Genomic DNA, 18,477 nt, shown 5'->3' with positions numbered 1-18,477 from the left:
TTCCTGACCTCCCAGTGGCATGTGGTATGCCTGTAACTGCAGGAAAGGGCTCTGTGGTTTAAATGAGAAATCCATAGTAGTTCCTCAGGAAAATGAAAAGAAAAATATTTAGAAACAATATTCTCTTGATGTAGCACAAAGTACATTGAAATTTGAAATCTCATTCTAGCTCACTAGTTGAATATAATTCATGCTTACTTGGTTTAGTCTTAGAGCTAGAGCAAAGGACATGAGGTTGATACATGAGTTTGAAGGGACCAAAAGTAACTAAAAGAATCATGGCCCAGACCCATCCCACCAAAGAAAGCCTTTTAACAAAACTCTGTCTCTATGTGTGTAATGCATAAATATTTATAAATATATATATATGTATATATATATATACATATATATATATACTCACACACACACATATACCTATATATGCATATGCGTGTGTGTGTATATGACACAACTATGAATATATGGTATAACAACTGGATTGAGTCAGGAAAGTAGGGTGTCAGGTTTTGACAACCACTAGCTACATGTTCTTGGGCAATTTCTTTTTTTTTTTTTCATCTACAGTGTGAAGGGGATTTCTAAGTAATCTCTAAGATCCCTTCTAGCACTGATAATCTCCAAGTATATAGACCAAGGAGGTAGGGGAATAGAAAGAGCTATATTTTTTTTTCACTTTTGTCGATGACCAAAAAATTTTACTCTACTGTTGATTTTATAAAAGTCAATTATAATAATTGACTTATACAGGTATGTAAAGTTTTGCAGCATGCTTCTCAAATTTTACAGATAAAGTGGCTGAGGTTCAAGGTGGTTGTGACTTGGCCAAACCCACACAGTGAGGAGATATCAAAGGCAGGGCTTCAATCCAGCTGTTTTTTTATTGCACTCTAGTCCTCTTAACTACTAGACTGTTGCTGCTTCTTGTTTATTTATTGGGAATTCCTACTTAAGTAAAAACATTTTATTCAATGTGCATCATCTATTATATTGCCTGTTGCCTCTTACTTCTGACATGCATATGTATCTCTCCTTCCTTACTCTTTGATTTTCTTAAATATTTAGAACCACAGAGTTTTAGAGCTAGACAGGATATAAGATGTTATTTGGTCCAGTCTCCCCATTACGGATGAGGTAACTGATTTTTTTGGAGATTAAGTTAGAGATAGGCTGAAACCAGTTCTAACTGGGAGGCATTTATATCTCAGAAATAATTACCACATATCAAGGTTTGATTTATTGTTTTGTTGATTGTTTAAGATGAAGGAAGTTTTAATACTGCAGACTAAATTTAAAAGTGTGAATTTATACTTTTTTTTCCTTAGAGAGTCCAGTTATTCCAGTATACCTTTCTACTTTTCTATAAAGATAACTTGAGCTCAAAAACAATGTTCCAAAAGGCCCCAGAATGGAAGCCTGGAGATAATAGGCATACAACAAAAACCCCAATAACAATAATAATAATAATAAAACTGGCATTTATACAACATTTAAGATTTGAAAAGTCCTTTATACTCATTATCTTAGGTGAACTTCACAGCATCCCTAGATTAGATGATTTGCCCAAGATTACATAGCTAAGAGTAAGAAGCAGAGGCTGTTTCCATTGTATCATACTGCTTTCCTCATTAACTAAAAAGAAATTCTTTCTTGTCTTAGAATCTGATACTAGAACTTCTCAACAATCTAAATGCTTAAGTGAATCATGAGAAGGACCTTAGAGATCATCTACTCTAGCACCCTAATTGACAGATTAAAAAAAAAATGGAGACCTGTAGAGAGGAAATGATTTGTCTAAGATAATTCATCTGGTTATCAGCAGAAGTCAGTCCTCTTCCTTATAATGTTCACTCCAGTCTACTCTACCTTGACTTATTAAGCATTAACTATTACAATATATTTTATTGTTATTTCAGGTTAAAATTTTGCTGTTTTTCATTTTTATTTTATTTTATTTTTGGCTTGTTGGCCAAAATTGCAAAGTAAATCTGAAATACGATGTGATCTTGAAATTAAGTTCTAAAATTCAAAGTAGAACAACGAAATGTGCAAATATATATAAAAATAGATTTCCAGGGTTGTGCTAATAAAAGGAAACATTATACCAGTGAATATTGTTTTACTGTATCTATCCTCTGCAACTTACTTTTCCTGATATAGTTTGTAGAATGATAATGAGTTAAAATTACCCCCATTTAAATTGTATAGAAGATGGAAGTAAGTTCACATAACTGAAGATGAATATCTAAGTGTTGGACTATATTAAATATATGAAATGCTAAGCTGAGCATGAAGAGAGAAGAAAGGCAAAAAGTTCCTCTATTAAAAGGCAATATTCAAAGAATGAGGAAGATCAAAGAAAGGATAGGACCATAGCATGGAATGACAAAAAAGGAAAGGAAAGGAGAGGACAGGACAGGAGAGGAGAGACGAAGAGAGGAGAGGAGAGGGAAGGAGGAAGGGAAGAAAGGAAGGAGGGGAAGAAGGAAAGGAGGAAGAAAAAGTAAGCTGTTCAGTTTTTATTTTCCTTTTAGTTTCTCCTCCAAAATAATAGAACAGAAATACTTCATGGGAAGTTCATAACCAAGATAAGCAAATAAAGACATTCTAGGTTTCCTTGTGGAATTGATGAAATCAAAGAAGGAAGAAGATACGCATTTAAGTTCCTATTATGTACCAAGTATTATATTAAATGCTTTACAAATAGTATCATATTTGATCCTTTCAACTACCTCAATATAAATGTTATTATTATCTCCATTTTTACAGATGAGGAAAATGAAGCAGACTGGGGCAAAGTCACAAAGCTAGCAAGCAGCTGAGGCCATATTTAAAGTCAAGTTTTCCTGACTCCAGGCCCAGTATTCTATTCATTGTACCACCTAGCTGCCTCTGAATTCAAGTTATTTGATAAAAATAAATTGCAATCAGGTTTTGAAAGCATTGGTGTATGTGATTTTTGAATCACTTTCAATGATAGTTGAAAGCTGAAAGATTTCAGCAAACAGGATGTGTATCATAGGCCTGAAAAGGAGCAGGTGCCTTGACATTCATAAGACAAGAAACTAGAGTCTAAGTTATAAGCCAGTGAACTTGAGTTTGATTTCTGACAAAATTCTAGAATTGACCATTGAAAAATGAATAATGAACATCTAGAAAGGAGAATGGTGGCTTTGAAGAGTTCAGCATGTACCATCAAAAACATGCTATACCACCTTAAAATTATTTCCCCTATTGACAAGGTTACTAAAACATTAATTCAGAAGAATGTAGTAGATATATTTTGTCTACATTTTAGCAAAGTTTTTATAAAATATCTTGTACTATTCTTGTGAAGAAGATGGAAAGATGTGGACTAGATGATAATACAGTTAGGCCATTTTGAAACTGATTAAATGACTGAACTAAAAGAGTAGTCATTGATGGGTCAGTGTCAACTTGGCAGGATATCTCCATGAAACTTCCCTGGGGCTATATGTTTAAGCATGGTCTGTTTAACATTTAGATTAGCACCTTAAGTTAAAGGCATACATGGTATGCTCATCAAATTCTGCAGATGACAGAAAGTGAGGAGGGACTCTGGATGACCAAGATTCAGAAAGGCTTTCGCAGGTTATAAGATGAAATTCATTAAGAATAAATTTGAAGTCTTCCACTTGACTATGAAAATTCAACTTCACAAATATAGGATAGGGGGGCAGAGTTTAGAGAGCAGTTTGCCTGAAAAAGATTTAGGTCTTTTAGTAAACAGTATGAAGTAGTAATCCAGGCTGCCTAAAGAAAAAAACTCTGTCCAGGAATGAGGATGACAGGTCCTCTGAGCTCTATTGTGGTCAGGCCACATGTGGAGTATTTGGTTTAATTCTCAATACCAGAACTGGAGAGTTTCCAAGGGACCACCACTGAAATGGTAAATGACTTTGACCATATATGAGTATAGCTTAAAGTAACTGGGAAGATTCAGCATAAGAGAAGAGTTGGGAGGAAAATAATAGTAATTAAAAGACCACCTAATAGAAAAGGGGTTAGATTTGTTTTAATTGACTTCAGAGGGACAGACTCAGAATCAACAAATGGAAATCACAATGAGGCAAAGATAGGTTCAATCTCAGGAAAATTTTTATACATTCAGATCTCACAAAAGTGGGATGACTTGCCTTACAAAGTAATGAGTTGTCCTTCATTGAAAGTCATCAAGAAGAGGCAGGATGATTACTTTTCAGACGTGTTAATTGTAGGAATTCCTTTTCAGTTGTAAGTTGTTACCTAAAGTGTCTTCTAACTCAAAAATTTTGACCATCTTGATTTTGCCATCTTTTGCCACTAACTTCTTCCAGGGTAAATGTCTTATTCCTTCCCCTGTAAGTTCTTTTCTCTACTCAAAGCCTGATTTCTTTTATTGGACTAAAACCAGCAGAGAGGCTTAAAATTTTTATTTTTAACTTTCTTTTTACTGTCACCTATCTGGCACTAAAGTCCATCATGCTTTGAGACTACCTCTTGCAAAATACTTATTTATATTTTAATAGCATCCTGCCTTGGTTATTTTTAGCACTCTTTTTTTAGCTTTCCAAATGAAATTAGTGGAGCATGGAAGTCTGCAGCACAATTATTTACTCCTCCTATGAGTCTATAGTCCTAGTCATCCTCTTGGCTTCCTATGAATCTTCAGCTGGAGTTTAAAAATTGCCTTCTCAGTTTCCAAAGTTCTCTGCTGAATAAATTTCTTTTTCTGACCTCAATAATAATAATGCAAATAAAAATGCTCTAATGTTTGCAAAGTGCTTTCTTTATATTTAAGTAGATATTGCAGGTATTAGAACCCCCATTTTCCAAATAATGAAACTGAGCCTTAGGAAAGTTAAGGGACTTGCCCAGTATCACACAGCTAATATTTGTTGAATCCGAAATTTGAACCAAGCCCTCCTGCTTTGTAAGAATTTGTCTAAGGATGATGTAGCAGTGCATCCCACTATTACTTCACAATGACTTCTATCTATTCAACATCCCTACAACCAAAATGCTATTTCTTTGATCTTTTTTTTTTTCTTTCTCACCTCTCTGGAATGTCTAGAAGTCACCATTGCTCCATGTTGATGATTCTTCAAACTTTTTAACTAGAGAGAAATTTTCTTTTTTTGTTGTTGTTAAATAAAATTTGAAGCCCAGCCTTTTAGCCATGTTCTCTATGCTAAATGCCTTTCAGCCACTTTATAAACTATTAGCTGTAAGTACCATTCTTACATTATTTTGTGTCTGTTTGGTTGGAACTAATACAGCTTCTACCCAACCAGGGCTTATCTCAGGCCACCTTGTTGTGGAGACTGACTGTCAGATCAACATACGTGGATGTATAGATGTATGGATGTATGTATACTGCCTCATATTTCTTGAACACAGACTTACATAACCATCTAAGTAGAAAGGAATAGTGAGATGCACTTAGCCTTATTAGTTTCACTAGGGCTGACTCTCCAATCCATCAGTGTAGAGAGACATTGAAAAAACTCAAACTATTTCCACATCTCATTTACATAATGGATGAGATGTGAAATGAGCCCAATGCATGAGGAACCACCCAGAGGCGCTAAAGTTTATCACAATATGTAAGAGTTCTTTTAGATCATTGCATTAAATTGCCACTAACAAGATAAATTAATTGCATTACTGTACTAGCCTCAAGATGATCAACTATAAGCCTATAGTAGAGGGAGTGCAGCTGATGGCCAAGTATGTAGTCCAATAGTCCAGGGATACTTCCACTGCAGATTCTGCTGCCCCTTTAAGAAATTCTGGGCTCTTCTGTAATCTGATGGTGGACTTTGGCTTTATTAGTGAGTTAACCGAGGATGAGTAAATCAACTGTATCAGACAAGCCTCAGGACATCTAGAAATTGATCATTCTGCCGAAATAAGCACTCTGTGTTTATTAGCTGGGAGTTCATCACTATCACTTCTCTTCATCCAATTCCTAAGAGATTTCAAAGCTATCATCATGGTATTAGCTCTTCTGACTGAACTACTAGAGATAAAGATTGGGAGATCTATCTAATGATGGGTCTAGGTTTCTGTGATTTTTTTCCCCCTTTTTACTCTGTAGCTTGGGCCTTCCCAGTATACAGCTCTGTATGTGGACTCTGTGTGTGCGTACGTGGGGGGGAAAGGGAAGGAAGGAAGGTGGGAGGTAGAGAATATTCCTTTTAAAATGAATTAAGGTGGGTGGTATAAAGAAAGCCCATTGATGACTCTGTTAAAACAATGGAACTTTTCTATACATTAAAGAGACAACCATTTAACAAAGATAATGTATTCTGAATTAATGTCTCTAGCCAGATAGTAGCTGATATTGCATTAAGAAGAATAATTAGTTTCCATAACCGCATTTATCATGATATAGTTCTAGCATCCCATATGATCAAGCTTCTGCCAATTTGTCCACAGGAGAAGAGCAAGTTTTGACTGATTCTCTCAAATCAGTAAATAGGCATTTATCTATTTATATGTGTATATGCACACACACACATACACACACATGCTGGTGAAATTAGGCTCTCCCCCTCCCCTCAATGTATCCTCTAAATAAGCAGTAATCAAAATGCAAATAATGTGACCCAGTTAGCAAGGAGATCTACATTACCATACAGATGCAATGTGTGACTAAACACATACACAGAATATAGATGGAAGAGATTGTATGGGAATCTTCCATTAGTTTGTTCTGAGTTTTGTGCACTGAAGGATAATATAAGGAAAAATCTTTCTATAGAAGAGGGCCAGGGACCTCAGGCCTGCAGCATTTGGTTCATTAGATGTGTTGGTTTCTGAGCTATTCCATACCAACAGAATTATAAATATATAGCTGCATAACAAGGACCAGTACTCTAGTATGTGAACATTTAACCCTAGGAGCATAAAATCTACATATTGGCTAGGTAATTCATTATTAAATATCTACTAAGTGTTAGATACCATGTTAGTCTAGGCATTAAAAAAAAAAAAAAAAAAGCAAAAATGATTCCTATCCTCAAGATGCTTTACTGTCAACTATTTATCAACAAAGCCTTAATGGAATTGACAAATGTACCTGCAAATATCATTATAAGGACATAACTTTTTTAAAAAATAAAAATATACAATGGTTATTATTTTCAAAGATCTGAACTCTCCTTCTCACAAAATCCTGGTAAGAAATTTCATGGAGATTGCATGGTAACATTGTTCCCTTGGGGCCACCAGTCTGGCCTTTACTATTATTCTGTGAAAAGAATCACTACTGACTAAGATCATCTGACTCAGGTCAGGTATAGAGCTACATCATTGGAGCTCTCAAGGGAGAGCAAAGGTTGAACTTTCTGTTGTAGGCCCAAGGGATATACAGGTCAGGGTTCAAGAAACCACCAAATCCTAGACAACTAATTTCTTCACTCTACTGAAATGTATGAAGTCAGACAAGGAAGCTTTAATGAAAATCTATTTTTCTGTGGAAGGTTTTAAGTGAAATTTTCCAAGATATGCAATCATTTTAGGCCATTTCTGTCCATACCTCAGAAGTATTAATGTACAAAAGGAAAGGGGGGAAAGGCATGAGAATTATAATTGAATAATTAATTAGAAGTTTGAATGGATGAATGGATAAAAGAATGGAGTATTTATTAAGCACTAATTATGTGTCTGGCTTGCAAGCTAGAATGAATGAATTTTATTGTTGTAAGAACTTAGGAAGTGTCTAAACCAACTTGTTCATTTTAGATATGGCAAAACAGAGAAAACACAACTAAGAAATTTACCCAAGGCCATAAGGACTAGCTAGTAACTAAGAAGAGAAGCTCTGCTACTGGGTCTCCTGACTTCCAATCCAGTATGTGACAAACTAAAAATGTTCTACTTGACAGATTTGATCAGTGAAAACTGTTTATTGAGCAGCTCCCATGTGCCCACCCTCATGCCCTGTGTAATGGGAGATGAGAAGATAGTCCAAGAAGCTTATAGTTTGGGGGAGATATATGGAAAAATTCAAGGATTCATTCTCTGTGCTATACAAATGAGCACAGAATATAAATCATATCTACTCCATAAGTTTGATCATAAAGATTAGTGAAAGATATAAATAATACTTGGATTGAATCAAGATATTTAATTCCCATTTATCTATAAAGAGGAGCATTGTGTCAGGTAGATAGAGAGCTGGCATCAGAGACAGAAAGATCTGAATTCAGTCCCCACATCTGACATTTGCTGGCTGTGCATGCCACTTAAACCCAACCTCCCAATGCTCAGAGCAACTCTTTGAACCTATAAAAAACTCCTGGAGCTGCTTTGATAGAAGGAGTTTTCTTCAGAAGTTTCTTCTATCCAGGAAAATACCGATCCTATCTCTGTCCCTATATGGAATCTAAATATTTTCATTTTGAGGTAATCTCTAGTCAGAGATTAAGCAAGGAGTATTGCAGAAAACACATGATAGCCATTGGAGACTGAATGTGTACCTTTTTTCTTTCCACAATAAATCACTTGGAAAGCAGGTTTACCTGATAAATTATTAGCCATGGGCCTACCCAGGGACAGAAATAATCTTCAAAATGAGACAGATTCTCAGATTCTTGCTGTCTCCATCTTAGAGTACAAAATGTGTGTGTATACATGTATATGTATGCATTTATATGTGTGTATACATATATATGTGTGTATGTATGTACACACACACATATCTATTTATATGTGTATTGGTATATATTGATCTCCTTTTCTCTACTCCCATAGCCACCACCGTAACACGAGACCATCATCACCTTTCATCTGAATGATTATAGTAATCTTTTAACTGACTGCCCTGCCTCAAGTCTCCCCCTACCCTCATCCATGCTCCACTCATCTGCCAAAGTGATTTTCCTAAAAAGCAGCTATGACCATATCACTCTTCATCCCCCACTCAGTGAACTCCAGTGACACCTTCTTACATTTTAGGATCAATACAAAATCCTATTTTTATTCCTTTACAACCTAATCATTTCCTACATTTCCAGTCCTTCACTATACTCACCTCCAAAAACTCTGTGATCTTGCCACACTGTTATTCACATATGACATGATTCTTCCCAATTGTGTTTATTTGCATTGGCTATGTCCAATATTTCTCTCCTTACCTCTGCCTCTAAAGTTCCCCAATTCCCTCAAGGCTTGGCTCAGTTCACAACTTTTTCAGTCTATTCTGCTACTGTTGCCTTTCTTCTATTTCCAGCTACCTACCTACATTTTATATAACTTATATGTACGTAGTTATTTACGGGGTGGTTCCCCTGATACAGTGTGAGTTTGTTGAAGGCAGAGACTGAGTTTTTGCCTTTCTTCATATCCCCAGAACTTGATACAGTTCTTGATACATTATAAATGCTTAACAAATGTTGATTGACTGACTGATTCTGTGAATTCCCATTGCACTTAAAAGTCACATGTAAGATTCTAAGAATTAGATCCAACTCCACTTTATCTATAATGGTTAAGAAGTAGAATAACAAATTATTATTTTAAAAATGGAATAATAATGCTGTAAAAATAAATATTTTTGAAAACCTGTAAGTACTTGGGTCAATGTAATAAATTAATAATGAAATATGCTATTCTTTATAGAAAGGTGATGGATTAGAGTACAGAATGAGACATGTTTTTGTGTACAACTGTTGAGGGAATTTACTTTTCTGGATTATGCATATTAGTTACAAGAAAATTGTTTTTCTTTTCTTTTTCCAATTGGGTTGGAGAAGTAAGTTTCTGCTTTTTTTTTAATTAGAGATGGGGTAGTTCTATAGATATAAAATGTTTTATGCATTTTAGTCCAAGTCACTGTATCATTAGTTTTACTTAGCTGTTTTACTTTGTTACAAGAGTCCTATAATATGAAAACAAAACACATGCATAAAACTCAAATCAGAAATAACCAAAAAGGTTATCATCATGTCAATCCCTTATTCTGTGTGTGCCTTTTTACTTTATATATAAAAATAAAGTTCCGATATCTTACCCTGGTATTCAAGGCCCTCCACAAATGTATTTTTCTTATTCTTATTCTCATTGATATACCATATGAACTCTTCCATCCAGAATGGGCTACTCATTTCCAAACACACTACAACCCTTAATTATCTAATAGAGTGCTGAGTCCAAAATGAGATTTTAAACATGAAATATCAAATGCTAAAAAATAAGGTGATGCTGATATCCTCCATCCCTACCATCACTCCTTCTCACTGCTCATTAATGATACGTTAGGCAAGTCACTGCAACTTGGAAGCGAATTTGGTATGACCTTAGTCAAGTTGGAGAGAAGGTAATTGAGCAGCAACTACTACTTGGGAAGAAACAGAACAAAAATATTGAAGGTATTGACTCCCCCTCAAGGCAGTAAACAGTGCTTTGGTCTTTGACCTTTACGCATCTGGGGTAGTCAATAACCTGGCCGTTAGAAGCTGTGCCTGCCACTGATTTTGATTTGGGAGTAGTTTAACCTTGAACTAAGATCCAAGTAACCACGGCAACAGGAAGTAGGCCTCCCTAGCACGAGAGTAGGAATCCATAAATCATGGTCCCTAATGCAAACACTGTGTGCAGGTAGAGATTTGAGGGGATAAGTGGTTTGTGAGAGATTACCTTTGAAAAATGAATGACTGTCCCTTGATATGTTGGAGCACAGTTTCACAGAGACTTAAAAAAAAATTATCAATAGAGAGGTCACCAGGTTAGAGCAGCATGCTTTTATATAGGTTTCTTTTCCCTTCCTCAATAGAGTCCCACTTTAATTATGAGCAGATGTTGGATCCATGGTATTATTAGCATTATTATCTCCACTTTTTTTTTAAAGGCTTATTTCCATTAAATAAACATTTACCAAGCCCCTGCTATGTGCAGAGCATGCTGCATATGTACAATACAACAATGCATAGCTAGAAATACAATCCACCACACATCCCAAAACAAATCCTTTCCCTCAGCATGCTTACCTTCTGCTGGGGATTATAGCATATAAACAGATAGTATAAGTAAATATAAATTAACATGACAATAAAGAAAGCATTAACAATTGGAGGTGAAACGAAAGACTTTTGGACTGAGGTAGCTCTTGAAGTGAGCTTTTTGGAGAAGCTGAGGAAGGACTCTAAATTACAAACTTTCATGATTTTTTTTTCTCTTGGGACGAGTTATTCAGACGTTCCGGTATTATGTCATGTTCATATTTACTCCAGTATGTTCTGATACGGCCTTTGATCATAGGATTCACTTCATCCTGGGTGTTACTTCCTCTATCATATCAGGCTATCATCCTTCCCTTATGAAATTGGTCCTTCCTTTGGATTTCTCTGAGCACTTACCTAGGAGACTTGCCTATCTTGTATATTTATCTCACTGCTCCATGTATCATAGCTATTTGCAAATGTCTATCTCTCCCCCTCCCCTCACCCTTTAGATTGTAAATTCCTAGAGAGAATTGCCTTGTCTTATATCTACTTTTGTCCCACCCCCATCTAGCATAGCATCTTGCACTTAAACACCTTTTGAAGTCATGTGTATTTAATTCATTACTTAGAATTTAAAACAGAAAGTAGGCCTTGCATCAAAAACCTTTTCTAGCATCTCAGTTTTAGTAACCAAGCTGTCCAGCTACATGCTAAGCATTGTGATCAGTAGAACCATATTTCTGAGATAATGACCAACTTTAGGACATTTCCCATTCCAGAAATATCCACCCCTCTTCAGAGAATAATGTATATTGTACACTACATAGAGCACTCCTGGATATCCCTCCAAAATGGTGCTTCTTGCAGTTCATTATTGAATGCCAGTGCTGGATTTCAAAATTGTTCCACACTCTTCAATCTATCTTCTGTCAAAATGCCTCCACTTTAATTGCTTCTTGGTAGCTACCTGGAATGAAATGGAAACCGAGCATGGATATGACCTTTCTGATTGTCTCAGTAGTTAACGCCACTTAATTCCTACTACCTTCCTGAGCTTTGCTTTTTATTCAGTTATGTGCCACACAGATGGTCTTGCACTAGGTGCTATGTTCAGCCACATGTGATGTTCTTAGGCAGATATTCTACTTCTTGAGTTGTTGTTCTATTCTGTACATTTAAGTACAAAGTCAAAAAAGAAAGATTTTTTTAAATGCTGAAATTGTTGCAATCTCTTTTTTGCTTTTCTTTTGCAATTTGTTTTCAGAAACTTTAGATAGTCATTAATGTCAATAGTTCCACAAAACTTAGATGAAGTCAGAGGAAGAGAGTCAGTGTAAATTATTGAAAAGCCCAACTTAGATTTTTCCCAAAAGTGCATACAATATCTTAAATTAATAGGTTTAATAAAGTGTCTGGTAGAAACCCTGCTTTTTTAAGCAGATAAAGATTCTAGAGTTTTTGCATTACTGAGGATGTTAGGGAATACTTCATCTAACCTTTTCTTTTTAGAGATTGTAAGTTTTGGTTCAAAGACCAACATAAAGTAACTTGACTCAAAGGTATGTGCATGAAAGTAGTGGTTACTGAAGCTTTAAAAACTCATTTGTTCTGTTACATAGTTTAAATATTCTTCTTCTGGGATAGCTTTTACTTTTAATTTGCTTCACAAATCATAATGAGAGTAAAGATAAATCTAATTCTACATTGAGCCTATGTCTGCAATGCCACTAATTCCACATCAGTGAGATTCAAATGATAGCAATATTCTTATACAACCTTAAAAGTCAATGGAAAAAAGTACATTCTGAGGGGAAAAATACTTGCTTCCATTTAAAACAAATGTTAGTGATGTTTAAAAGATCACTTAAGCAATGGACCTTAATCATTAGCTCCAGATTCTCTTCATTATCAGAGTTAATAGCCATCAGTTGCAACCACCCATACATTAAATGCCTTTATTGTCCATTGAGCCATTGCCTGATCTTCTGTATTTCCTGACCTTTGTCATTCAGGACTTTATTCTTTTTCCTTTACCTTATTATCTTTTTAAGATAATTTAATGAAATCTCATTTTTCCTTTCCCCTTCAAAATGCAATAGTCTAAATTTTAGAATGCAGTTTTTTTTAAAGTTATCCACTATACCTATAAGTTTAATGTCCTCAAATGTGCTTCCCTACACTGAGACTGTGATCCTTCTTCCTTGATTAGAATTAGGAAGTCAGCTTCACCAGTTGTATCATTGGTAGCTGATTACATATTCCTATTAGGACTTCCAATTATGAGGTATCTTCAAGACAGCTATAGCTAAATAATTTATTTTATTGTTTGGTAGAGTGCTATAGTTGAGTCAAGTGAGACCTGAAGGGTTTCAGTATGCCCTCTGACCACATATGGCAGAAAACTAGGTCCACTAGCAAAAAATTTTTCTACTTAATTACCCAAAGCACTTGACAGAAAAATAGATATTCACCTTAAAATACAAGTACCTTGTATTTGATAAAGATAATGCTGATGACTATTTTAAATGATGTCCACTTAGTGGAATTTCAGGAAATATTTGATGAAACACCAATGAGGAAGGTTGAGTAAAACTTCAAAAGAAAAAAAAATATCCAATGGGTAGTGAAGGCTAGTAATTCCGTGCATACAGCTCAGAAACACCTGACAGAAAAGAATTCAGGTAGTCATCCAAATTATCCTTATCTGCACAACAATAGTTTACTCCAAATCCAGCTCTGTCATTATTTTATAGTGAGTGCTTAGAGTAACTAGGTGGCACAGTGGATAAAATGCTACACCTAGGGCTAGGAAGTTGTTCAGTTATGCAGTAGTGTTCAACTCTTCATCATCCCATGGACTACACTGTGCATGGAGTTTTCTTGGAGAAGATACCAGAGTGGTTTGCCATTTCTTTCTCCAGTGGATTAAGGTAAATAAAGGTTAAGTGACTTGTTCAGAATCATAAAGCTAAGTGTCTGAGATTAGATTTAAACTTTAGACACAATGCTCCAATCCACTGTCATCAAACTGCATCCCAGGTCAAAAGAACTGAGTGAATTAAGCATATGTGACAAACAAATACTAGAATTATTGCTGTTATTGTTGATTGCTATTGTTACTATCATTAATTAAAGAAGTATGGTCAGACTCCTTTGCCTGGGTGTCAAGCACCCACATAGTCTGGCTTTATCATATAGAATGAATCTAATCTAATACAACAAATTTTTATTATGTGCAAGATGCACTATTCTGTAATATATATCTTTCTTTGGTCACCTCATGCTGTCCCTTGAAAACAATCATGCTTGTTTTTATCTATATGCAGTTATTCATTCTGTTCCCCATGCCAAGAATGTCCTTCATGTATCCCTCAATTGTTTACCTCTATTTTCCATATGAAGTCTTCCCTAGTTCTTTCAATTTAAGCAATTCCTCCTCCAGAATTCTTCCGAAAGTCAGATGCATTGGCTAGCAGAGAATTCTTTGGCTTTACTGAGACAATCGGCTCTTTAAATGTATTATAAACTCTTTGGGAGAAGGTGTTTTCCATCAGAGTTAGACCCTAGTTTTAAAAAAATGAGTAATTCATTTTCCCTTTTAACATTTTAAAAGATTTTTCTCCAAAATCTTAAAACACCACAAAAGAGATTACTGTATCTATTTCTTTATCTATATATGACATCCTCAAGTTATTTTCAACTTCTACATCCGTTTTTCTTTGTTTGGACTCATGATTTCAGTGGCACAGGAAACTCCCTGGTGTGGAAATTCCCCATAATTTAATAGAAAATTGCTTGGGGCACTGAAACGTATAGTGACTTGCTCATGATTACATAACTGATATATATTAGAATCAGGACTTGAATTCATGTCTTTCTGATCCCACAGACAATATTCTATCCATTGTAATACACTGGAAGTCTTTGATTCTTTGTTTTATTAATGCATTTTGTCTTTACTTCATTTTTACTTTTGATAAAAAGCCTCTCTACCACATCAACTTTGTGATCCCTTATAACAAAGAAAATCAAGCAAAAATTCTTGATTTTTTACTACATCTGTCTCTTTTCTAGTTCCTATTAATTAATCTACTGCTTATGGTGTTATTATTTTCTAGGAATTACAAGTCCCCATTTAAAAGCAGATCAGACTTCAGTGAATAATAAGAATGAGGGCCCCACATCTACCATGTTGACCAGGAGGAAGCCAACATCGGTTGAAAGTATTGCAATAGCCCCAACGCCAGTATTATCTCTCCTTGCTTCAACAGCAGCAGCATCTGAAGCAGGTGAGTCCTGAAAAATCTGGTCAGTCCATGTTGTCTGTGAGGAGACTGTGGAAAACAAGCTAGGAGTGTTCATGTGTGACCTTGATCCAATCACTTATACTTGGAGTCTCAAGTCTTCTCATCTGTAAATTAAGGATATTGAGCAAGGTAATCTCTTAAGTGGGTCTCTTTCGAGTCTAATATTCTATAAAGTTGAGAATATATGATATAATTTGTCTCTAAACACATGATCTTTCCTTTCTAGCTAGCCAGTAAATATTGTTATTTACTAGAAAGTATAATTATAATGACGAAATTTGAAACAGAATTTTTTTTTTAATATCCCCCAACCCTTGTCCTTACAGAGGTTTGGAACATTGTATACGTCAGACTTGGTCAGTATGTTGGTCATTTCTGCTAAACTGCTTTTCCTCTTTCTCCTCTTCCTTCCTCTCTCCTCCCTTTTCCCTCTTCCTCCTCCTCCTCTTCTTCCTTCTCCTCTTTCTCTTCTTCCTCCTCTTCTTTCTCTTCTTTCTCCTCCTAATTCTAATTCTTCTAATTTTTATTCTTCTTCTAATGTGATGACTGCATATTTAAAATCAGCCGGAGTCAGGAATTCAGGTTAAGGGGAAAATCTTCCATCTTTATTCTCAGTAGAGATGAAGAAAGATTACTATAGCAATATGGGCAGCTGCAACAGGAAGCCAGCTAGCAGAGGTGAAGGGGGATTGCAGGTGAAAAGGGGATAGGAGATGAAGGGCGGTCACGATAGCAATGCGAACAGCTCTGTCAAGAAACCAGCCAGCAGTCTCTCTTTCCACTTCCCTTTCCACTCCCCTGCCTCCACCCACCAAAATCATCATTTCCTATACAACACATCAGGACTTGCACAAAGAGAGGGCAGGGGCCATTAAAGAATGGCATATATATTAATAGAGTATGGTCCAATTACTATTTAGTCTCACGTGCTTGGGACCTCAGTGCATCAACTCAAGCCTCAGCCCATTACATCTCCCGTTTTCTTTTGTTTTAGAACACAGGTGGTCATGCCATCCCTGACTCTTCAGGAGGTCAGAGCCACCAAGGGAGGTGATCACACCGTCCCTGACTTCTCAGAAAAGGAGGTGAAAGCACCAAAAAGGAGGTTATCACAACCCCCCTGACTTCTCAGGAAGGGAGGTGAAAGCATTAAAAAGGAGATAATCACACCCTCCCTGACATCTCAGGAAGGGAGATGAAAAGCACCAAAGGGAAGTGGGGGTTGCTAGCGGGTTTCTAGCCTGAAGGGTCTTATTAGAAACAGGTCTGCACAAACCCATCAGCATGGGAGGTATTACACAAGCACATAGCAATAATGCAGAGGCTATTAGTGATGACCCTCTCCACAGTCAGTGCAGGTTTGATGTGGTGTAACAAAAATGAATTGTACACGCAAGTAACGGTATAACAAACAATATAAATCAACATGGTGTTGTAAAAGATTGCCAGAAGTCCTAGAAGGAGAGTATGTAAACAGCAGTCACACATATTTCTTCTTCAGCAGCCAAGAGATAGTCCAAAACCAATCTATTGTCCATTGCTTCACATATCAGGGAACCAATGATCCCCCCCAAGTTTTTGAAGTCCTGCAAAAGTCTTTTTAAGTCTTAGGTAATCCAATGATTCCAGCAGATTTTGAAGTCCTGTAACAGTCTTATCATTTCTCAGAAAATCCAATGATTCCTGAGGGCTTTCAAGTCTTATGTCTCAAAGAATCCAATGATTCCTGAGGGTTTTCAAATCCTACAACAATCTTATGTCTCAGAGAATCCAATGATTCCTGAGGGTTTTCAAGTCCTACAACAATCTTACCATGTCTCAGAGAATCCAATGATTCCTGAGAGTTTTGAAGTTCAACAATTTTCTATGTCCATGAGTCAAACACCATAATTGCCACGCTCTTTCAATGGTGAGCACAATCAGCAACAGAACCACCCGATATTTCTTGGGTCTTCTCTTTTGTTTCAAGAGTCTGCTCCATCTCTCTGCAATGGACAAGGTGAATACGGCTCATTGGCACCCATCTGATTCCTTCTCCACCTGTAAAAATACAAGCAAATCCTCTTCCCCAAGCAGTTAACCTAATTCCCTTCTATTTACCACTTTCTGGATCTCTCCACATCACCTGGCAATTATCTAAAGATAGTGGAGCTGTTTGCACTGGACACTGCCCTGTTGTGTTAAAAGGCCTGTAACCTCCCCTCAGTTGCTGTCATACCCCACCTATCTTTTGATTGATACCTTGGAGCTGGGCCCTGCCTCTCATTTCTCTGGGTCAATCTACATTCAGAGGCCCAGTGAAAGCCTCAGTTGCATTTTGTTCTCTCACCTTATCTTCTCATTCTATCTTCATATCTACAGTGAGCTCTCAAATGTCCAACTTTTCCACACTGAAAGCATCTACAAGTTTCTCTAGAATTCCTTTGCCAAGAAGGACCCTGTCTTTCCATATTCAACATAGTTTGGGTATAATAAGCATTTGTACCCACTATGGCACAGTGCATTATGATCTCTTCTAAAGGAACATCCTTGTACAGTCCTAGTATAATTCTTCTGCAAAATTCATTAGCATTTTCCTTAGCAAGTTGCTTTATCAAAATGTCTGTTACTGCATTTTCCCCATTAGTTCTTGTGATAGCTGTCTGCAAATGTCCCACAAAGTCAGCAAAGGGTTCATTTGGCCCTTGTGTTATTTTTGTGAAGGACTCACCCTTGTCGTCTTTATTGTGGAGAGAAGCCCACGCTTTGATAGCATTAGCAGCAATTTGCTCATATGCTGCTATGGAATAATTAATCTGTACTGCTATGTCTGCATAGGAACCTACACCTGTTAGTAGGTCACAGGTGATGGCAGCATGAGCTCCATTTTGACTATTTTGTTTGGCTTGTATCTTATAAAGCTCACTATATTCAGAAAACCATAAGTAGTTTTGTCCAGATTCTAGGCATACCCTTGCTATAGATTTCCAGTCTTTAGGGGTCAAGATTTCAAAAACCAAATTCTGTAATAACATCTTGACATAAGCTGATGTAGCCGCATAAAGAGTGCAAGCCTTTTTCAGGTCTTTGAGGATTTCTATATCAAAAGGAGTGTATCTTCTACTTTCTTGGCCTGAAGAATTAAACTGTTGAATTACAGGAAAAATGTGATGTTGAAATTCCGATACATCTCTCCCTTCCGCCTTGGCCTTAATTAGTCCTTTTTGCAATCTAGTCATAGG

At 36.3% G+C, this 18,477-nt stretch overlaps 1 protein-coding gene across 1 annotated transcript in view; it reads left to right on the top strand.

The window, feature by feature from the left end:
- Positions 1 to 18,477, top strand: part of SETBP1 (SET binding protein 1) — a 478,472-nt gene that overhangs the window by 418,045 nt on the left and 41,950 nt on the right. Inside the window, exon 6 of the mRNA XM_051969680.1 lies at positions 15,068 to 15,238. Coding sequence (XP_051825640.1) covers positions 15,068 to 15,238 — 171 coding nt within the window. The remainder of the gene's footprint in view (positions 1 to 15,067; positions 15,239 to 18,477) is intronic.

Source organism: Antechinus flavipes, chromosome 1 (assembly GCF_016432865.1).
Source record: "Antechinus flavipes isolate AdamAnt ecotype Samford, QLD, Australia chromosome 1, AdamAnt_v2, whole genome shotgun sequence".
NCBI lineage: Eukaryota > Metazoa > Chordata > Mammalia > Dasyuromorphia > Dasyuridae > Antechinus > Antechinus flavipes.
Note: the sequence above shows the minus strand (reverse complement) of the source record. Positions and strands in the feature narration are given on the sequence as shown.